Below are 8504 nucleotides of genomic sequence, written 5' to 3'. Positions count from 1 at the left end.
CAGAAAACTCCTCACAGGTCAGTGCGCAGCGCACCTCTCGAGTAGTTTTCCACCAACTATTGGTGTTGGCCTAGAGTTGGTAGGTAGCGAAGGTGACCTGCCTTTCAGTGGGAACCTTGAGGATCTCGCTGATGGCATTGACCCACTCCTCTGCTGCATCTGGGTCCTCCTTCTCTGTGAAGGCTGGGGGACTTAGTTTCATGAAATATTTATACGACACTCCATGGTTTGCAGTGCTGGTCGGTCCATTGCCATCAGGTTAATGGCTGCTATTGCCATTACCTTCATTATCAGCGAGGTTCTGGCATCTAGCCGTCAGTGTAGCGAGGGCTTCAAAGAGAAAGTCCCTCTGAGCAGTCCAACCAAATGGTTGTCGTAAAGATATTTATAATAAAATTTAAATTAAATTAACTTCTAAGTTTTGCATAAACAATTGATTTGTTCTAATAACCCTACTAGGCATCTAAGTTCTGATTTTGCATAATTCATTTAATGTAAGCAATTGCAACATATTTTTTCATATCAAACATAAGATAAACATAAAATTAGATCATACTCACAACGATAGTGGTCGGTTGAACATGATTTAAGCCACATTTTCCCTTGCTCTGATACCAAGTTGGAACACACCAAATTTTTAAGTCCTGAAAAATCATGAATTTTTTTTTGAAATACTTTTAAATGCTTTTATAAAATTACAATAGAAAAATCACATGGGACTAAAACTTGGCGCATTACTTCTTATTTACATTCACATTCATACATGTATTTGAACTTAGGAATTAAACATTCATAAATGGAATAAAATATCCATATATGTCCAAAATTAAATATAAATATTTATTTAACAAATTTAAATTTATCACTCTTTGAGCAAATAAAATTGCTTTCAATCCAAAACACTCTAAGGTTTGGGAAGGTATGGCTTGGTCCTCGTCGCAACCTCGTGTTATTGCATGTGAGCTCACTCACTTCCTGAAAAATATTAAAAACCATAGGGTCAGACAAAAAAAATAATTCAATAGGGTAGAACTATACTAAACATATAAATTAGAATTACCAAGCAGGAATTACTACAAATTTTTATGCATTTAACAAAAATATTTACAACAATTAACATGCATTTTTAATAACTCTTAAAATCATATAATTGTGAAACTAATTTTCATCAATCATTCATACAAGCAATAGAAATTTAAAATGCATGAATATAATTAAAAATGCATGAACAGTTAAGAATGCATGCACTTACCTTTGCAGAAGTCGTTCTTATACATGAACCAATTCTTATCTTTAATTATCTTTTCTTTCGCAGATAATGCATGTCATGCCTTTCTAATGCACATACATTTAGGTTTATCTTCTTAGCCCTGTGAGTACACATACAGGCATATAACTAGATCAGGGTCATAGTACATGTGTTGTTTTCATACATAGGTGGTTTTGGCCTAGTCGAGCACCTTTCACCAGTACCGAGTGAGGGACAATAAGGGCGAGAGAAGCTCTCAACACCACCATCTCGATGCATCAAACTTTCACTCATGAGTTTCTTTTCCTTATGTTGCAGTCTATTGCAGAGGGTTTTCCCTATCTTTGTGGTTGAGGAGGAGCAATATTTTGTACTCAAAATGTATTCCCACGAAGCCATAAGTACCACTTGCCCTTTCTTTGCAAGCCCTTGCTTTAGTGTTACATGTTTCACTTATTTAAATTAAATGTCTTATATACAACACCACATATGAATCCATATGAGGGGATTCGGTCTTTGCAGGGTAAATGGATGCATATTTAAAACATTGCATTTGTATTCATGCTCGTGCTTTTTTCTTGTCTATCGTATGCGCACATGCATAGACATCATAATCAAATAGTTATGCATTGCATGCATCTATTCATTTACATCATCATCATTAACACGATCATCATGGCAGTCATATAAGAAAACATACAACATAAACCATCTATTCACATATACCCATAATTCGCAATATGGATACCTAGGTCTCTTAAGTAGAAAAGGGCTACATAGGTGAGCACGTTCATTCGCTTAGCATTCCGTTCATGCCCCATAGATAGGTATTAAATTCTCTGCAAAAAAATATCTTATGGCAGTACATAAACAAGCTGACAACCATTCCTAAAGGCACGCACATCAAGACATAATTTATGCAAGTGTTCAGGGGTTGGTTCTTAAACCGGTTCCAAACTTGCGAAAACCCAATTCTATCCGACTGTTACAGAAGCTACAAAAAAAATTTATTCGATGGTCAAAGCTGAAATTTTCACAGTTTGTAAAAAAATTTGTCTGCTTTTCGATGCTATAGACCGTTTATAAAAATTTATTCATATAAGGCAGTTATGAATGTTTTGGTGCAGACCTATACTTTTTTGTTCTCACTGTCACAGAACAGTACTCAATCTATGAACAGAGCTTAAAATTTTACAGTAATTTTAAAATTTTGTTATCTTTCTAACGCAATAAACTGTTAATTAAAACTCCTCTTGACAAGGGAGATACACGTGATTTATCAGTCGGGTGTCAAGCCAGAAATATAAAATCATGAGAATTAGGCATTCGGGTGGGCCAAAATAGGCCACCCGAATTCGAAATTTCAAAAAAAAATACATAAATACTTTTCCAAAATTGAAAAAAACCACATCTAAATTAGTTCTAACCACTCTACCATGGACAAGTCATTTTTTGCAGTTATTAGGCTAAAAAACAGACCCATCTTCCCGAAGCCTATTTTCTCATAAATAGATTTGGTAAATTTCTCCATTAAGCATGGAAAACACATAATTTTTTTCTATGAAATAAAATCAAAAAATTATGCTATAATTTCAGGGTATTTATATGTACATACACTATAAATTTTTAATTAAAATTCGCGTGAAATCAATTCGATAAAACATGGTTTTTGCTAAAATTGTAGAATTTTTTATAATAAACCTGATAACATAAAACATGTGTTTTCCTATGAAAACAACCATGGAAATCATTCTAACTTTTACAGTACATCCATATAAACATGATCTACTAATTCTAACCAAAATTTGCAGAAAAACAATTGAGTAACATATGTATTTTTAAATTTTTACGGATTTTATTTTTGAGAAATCAATTTTTAGAGAAATTGATTTTTAAAAGAAATTTCTTTTGAAAACCCCTTTCTTTCACATATTTTGACAACCCTAAGCCAAACCCATGTGTGAGAGGCATAGTTTAGGGTCTGACCTTATGAAAAACCGAAGGAATTCGTGCCCACGAATTCTGATTTAAGTGTACAGCATAGAACCATCTACCTTTTTGGAAAAAATTGGTTCCTATGTGCGTAAGTCGATCTTCTAACATGAACCGGTCGTCCAACACGAGCAACGGCCTCACCCATGACCTCCTTTCGCTCCTTGCACGAACATGGGTGTCTCTCTTATTGAGTCAAGGGTGAAAATACCAAGGTTTTGCTATGAGAAAAGGAGAGAAGAAGAGAGGGATTTGGGAGAAGGGAAAACAAGGGGGGGAATTTTAAAGGAGGCAAATACGGAGGGGCGTGAGCCCCTCCCATGTATTTATAATATTTTAAGAGAGGTCAAGGGCTGGAGTAATCCCAACCCTTGATCTTCATCAAGGTTTGTTTCCTTTTCTCAATGCATTCTACCTTCCTTTTTTCTTTTTTTCTTATTTGTCTATTTTTTTTGTGTATTTCCTTTTTGTTCGCTTATGATATATAATATTTATTCTACATATCATAGTATATACTATGTATTATATTATATATATATATATATATTTATATATATATATATATCCAAAAGGGTTGGTCGACCCCCATGGAGTTGACCCCCTTTCCAAATTTTGAAAAGTTGCTTGCTTGGCAAGCAAGTTGACTAGGCTTATATTTTTATTTTTATATTTTTTTCTTTCCTTTCTTTCTTTTCTTTTTCCTTTCTTTTTTTTTCTTAATCCAGCCCACCCCCTCCTAGAACCCTCCAGGAGGGGACGTCCCTCTCATGGGACCCTTAATTCAAAATAAGGCAAGTTTTGACTTTTCAAAACTTGCCTTGGAATTAGGTAAGTTTTAATTAAAACTTGATTTTAAAGTTTTTATTGGTTTTTATGTTTTTAAAACTTTATATTGGAGTGCCACATAGGATGGGACGACCCACCTATGGGCTCCTACCTAATTATAAAATTTAATTATTTTTTTAGTTTCATTCCACTAAATGAAATTCTTAATTAATTCAAATTAAATTTAAATGAAATTCTATAAAGATTCAACATGTGAAATTACATGAAATGACACTAAATGATTTTTAAGTTAGGCTTAAATGTAAATGGATTTCATTTATTGAAATTTGAATTTTCTTGTATCTAATTCATTTATTTTACGTATTCTTCCTAAGGATAATTCACATTTTTCAGAAATCATTTCTGAAGAAATGAAACTCCACAGGGTCGATGAAACCCTTGGGCATGTAGGTGTGTTTTCTTGTCCTTAGAAAAAATTTCAAAATCCTACATACCCTATCGCTCAGTGCCTAGCTCCATACAAAAAAAAAATTGTAATTTATTATTCAATAAAGAAAATATGAAAATTCCTTAAAATTTTGTAGGTATTACAATAACCTAAGAGTCAACTAATGGGTGAAACTTCATCATTGAGTCTCCCTCCCCCTCTTTAGATGTTTTTGGGATGGGAGACATCAATGTAGCCATATACTCGTTAACAGTTTTTTTTTTTCATACTTAGATTTGGGTCACGCTTGAAATGTTTGTTGTCGTTGTATTAAAGGTATTAGTTGCTGCAAAGTTTGAGTGTAGAAGTCTTGGTCTCAATTTATTGATGCTACATTTTCTATGAACAATGTTGAACACTCAAACTTTTGGCCACGAAGCAGGGTCCCTCTCTACTCACATGTCAATCCTACTTTGTACTTCATAATACGAACTATCACCCAATGTGTTTTTTTTCTTCTTTTGCCCAAGTGTTCCAACAATATCGGATGTTGTGGGTGTGTCTCCCCTCAAGTCAATATTCTCAGTCGCTATATTAAACAAATTCTGAATTTTCTGCAATAACAACACAGGAAATATAGATATACATGCGGACAACGAAGACAAGACATAGGCTATTGAAAAAACATTGCAAAAAACAAAAGAATAGCATATAAAAAACTCGAACCATTAAATAGACAATCAAAAGAAACAAAGAGTGTTCTATAATCATGTTTATAATATAATATACGCCACATATAATCACACATACACTCACACGCAAATGATTTAATCAAAGAAGAAACATAATAGGCTATTAAACATGCAAAGATAACTCGAAAACCATGAAATTCTTCTGCAACATAAATTAACTTATGCCAATGTTTTAAAAAATAAATGATTCAAATTGTTGTTTAAAAAAAATAACAGGTTCATCCGTTAAAGATGTGCTTATCGAAAAAAATGCCCCCACTTTTTATTTTATGTTGATGAATTGCCATCGATAATTTGCCAAAAAAATTTGCCATGGAGAAGCACATTAAGGACTAAAAAAACCTAGTTTATGCAAAAATGGCCCTCGAGTGTGACACAGTTTTTATATAAATGAAAAAAATTCACATTTAATGTAATACCCGAGATTTTTCTTAGAAAAGGCAATGTATGATGTAATTCAGTGATGGTAAATGGCTTGTGTTAATTATGAGGTTTCGCATATAGTTATGCATTATACATATGTATATATATAAGTATGGATATACGAGACCCTAAATCGCATAAGATGTATGGCATGATTGAAAGCAATTTATAATACATTAATTTTTGAGAACCTTAAATTAAATTCATAATATATATATATGATTAGTCAATCCTCAAATTTGAGGCCCAAACGACGAAAAACCCTCGTTATTTCATGTGAATTACTAGAAAGCGTATATCGATAGAATATGGATCTTAACGGGAGCAATTTTCATAAATGATGAAAATATAAAAATATGCTTTGAGAATTTAGTTGCAATTGGAAATTTAAACAAGAATTTGTCTTAAAAATTTGGTTGAAATTGAGTGTGTAAATAAATTTTAATAATATTTATTATTTAGGTTGGTCGTAGGTCCGACTAGGGAGGGGGAGACCCAAGCCCTTGGTCAACCACCTTTCCGAACGTGTTTGGCCTTGGTGGACCAGCTGGTCAAGGGTTGACCAGTTGGGCGGTGGCATTTTTGAAAGGTTTTCAAAGAAATTCAAACAAAATAAGTCTATTGGTACTGGAAAAGTAGAACTAAAGTATTACTAGTATGCCATCACCTAGAAGGGTGTGACATACATCCTAGCCATTCATTTCTAACTTTTAATCTCAGTCATCCACTTAAAACTCTAGCATATTTAACCTTTAAGAAGAGAGAAAAAGTCATTATCTTCTCTTTCTCTCTCCCTTCTCTCTCCCCTCTTTCTCTCTCTCCCAAAATTGTGGGACTCCCACCATAGCTGACCTTCCTTCTCTCCACCTTGCTAGTGTATAGGGTTGGGTACCACGTGGGACTTCATCCTACATGCCCAAGCAAAAGGAGATCATTCCATTGTTCTGGTAGCATCAAGGGTGAGTTTTCTTTCATCTTCTATTAGCAAATCCTTTGTTTTTGTTTTAAAGAAATATATGTGATTGTATATTCTTCCTTCGTGAAACCAAATTTCCCAAATGCATGGGTGTGAGTTGCATGTGGATTAGATTTGTGTGTTATTCCTTACATTCAGTTTATAGCACTTATGTGAGATGCATCACGTGAACACGCACACACTTATGTTTCAAAAAAAAATACATATATGTATTTTGTCAAAACGAGTTTCTCGAATCTAGAGTTGTCAAAGATACCTTTGAAGATTTGATCGTATCTCCCTAGATACTGGTCAGATTTTGGTGTTCTTAAATATTCTGGAAAGCCCAGACCTAGTCCTCCAACTTTGTAGTTGACAACTTTTCCAGATTCAGAATACAAAGTTCTCTAAAAACTTTGTCAAAAATATCCTTTTTGCATGCATTAGTCTCTCCTGAATCCAGAGTTGTCAGAGACATCTCTTATAAATCGATTGTATCGCTCTAGATACAAGTCCGATTTTGGTGGTCTTGGATATTCTAGAAAGATCAGACCTCTAATTTTTTAGTTAAAGGTTTGGCCTGATTCGGTTTGTATGGTTGTCTAAAATCTCTGCCAAAAATATGGTTTTTGCATGCATTGATTCTTTCTCGAATCTAGAGTTGTCAGAGACACCTCTAATAAATTGACTATATCGCTCTGGATATAAGCCCAATTTTGGTGGTTTTGGACATTCTAAAAAGATCAGATTTAGACCTCTAACTTTGTAGTTAAAGGTTTGGCATGATTCGGTATGTATCGTCTAAAATCTCTACCAAAAATATGGTTTTTTCATGCATTAGTCTTTCCCGAATCTAGAGTTATCAGAGACACCTCTGATAAATTGACTGTATCGCTCTGAATACAAGTCCAATTTTGGTGTTCTTGGACATTCTTGAAAGATCAAACTCAGATCTTTAACTTTGTAGTTAAAGGTTTGGCCTGATTCGGTTTGTATGGGCGTCTAAAATCTCTGCCAAAAAATAGGACTTTTGCATGCATTGATTCTTTTCTGAATTTAGAGTTGTCAGAAATACTTATGATAAATCGACTGTATCGCTCTGGATACAAGTCTGATTTCTGTGTTCTTGGACATTTTGGAAATCCAAGACAAAGTCCGCTAACTTTGTAGTTGAGGACATTTCTTGATTCGGTTCGCAGAGTCCTCCAAATCCTCTATCAAAATATAAAACATTCAGATTTTTGTTGGTTCATGTTCAGTCCAAAACGCTCTTGACACTCATATTTTTAGGATTTCTCCTGACTCCCTCAATGAAAATTCAATTGGTTTGATTTTGTAGAAAGCTAAGAAATAACTCTACAACTTTTATGTTTAGGGTCAGGGATGAATCTTTGCCTAAATATCTCAAAAATATAAATTTTTTTGCTGTTATAGGAAGTCATGATTTTCTTTTAGCTTGTTTTAAATCTCTCCTTTTGGGGTCGAGTTGTGTGTAGCCCAGCTGAGACACCAAGTCACTGAACTCAAACAGCTTAATTAAGCTTGTTTATCATCTAATATGGTCAAATTGGGATTAGCCAACATATGATATTATGCTCGTATTGCTTTGATTTATGTACGCTTACACACTACATGAGAACAATGTGACATAAATGTTATAACACGAATGAGTACTTTTACTTGCACATCATGTCACCAAACTTAGTGTAATTGCATGAATCATGTTGATAATTTAAGTGTCTTAGCATTTAATGAATATTTGATTGTGTTTCATGTATGTTTGCATTGATCACACAATTCACCTTTGGCACTTGATCTGTCTCGTAAGTATAAAGGGGACTCGAGGCACCTTGTGTATTTGTCAGTGAGACTTTGTGGGAAGCTAAAAACTTTGTGGCGAGTTAGTGCCGGCAATGGACC

The 8504-nt window shown here is 34.0% G+C and overlaps 1 protein-coding gene across 1 annotated transcript in view; it reads right to left on the bottom strand.

The window, feature by feature from the left end:
- Positions 1 to 809: 809 nt before the first annotated feature.
- The window catches only part of LOC149843068 (exocyst complex component EXO84B-like), a 60841-nt gene continuing 53146 nt past the window's right edge, over positions 810 to 8504 (bottom strand). Inside the window, exon 7 of the mRNA XM_089999575.1 lies at positions 810 to 975. Coding sequence (XP_089855701.1) covers positions 969 to 975 — 7 coding nt within the window. The 3' untranslated portion in view covers positions 810 to 968. The remainder of the gene's footprint in view (positions 976 to 8504) is intronic.

Source organism: Nuphar pumila, chromosome 3, assembly GCF_984573655.1.
Source record: "Nuphar pumila chromosome 3, dmNupPumi1.hap1.1, whole genome shotgun sequence".
Classification (NCBI taxonomy): Eukaryota; Viridiplantae; Streptophyta; class Magnoliopsida; order Nymphaeales; family Nymphaeaceae; genus Nuphar; species Nuphar pumila.
The sequence above is the reverse complement of the archived record's forward strand: the minus strand, read 5'-3'. Positions and strand labels throughout refer to the sequence as shown.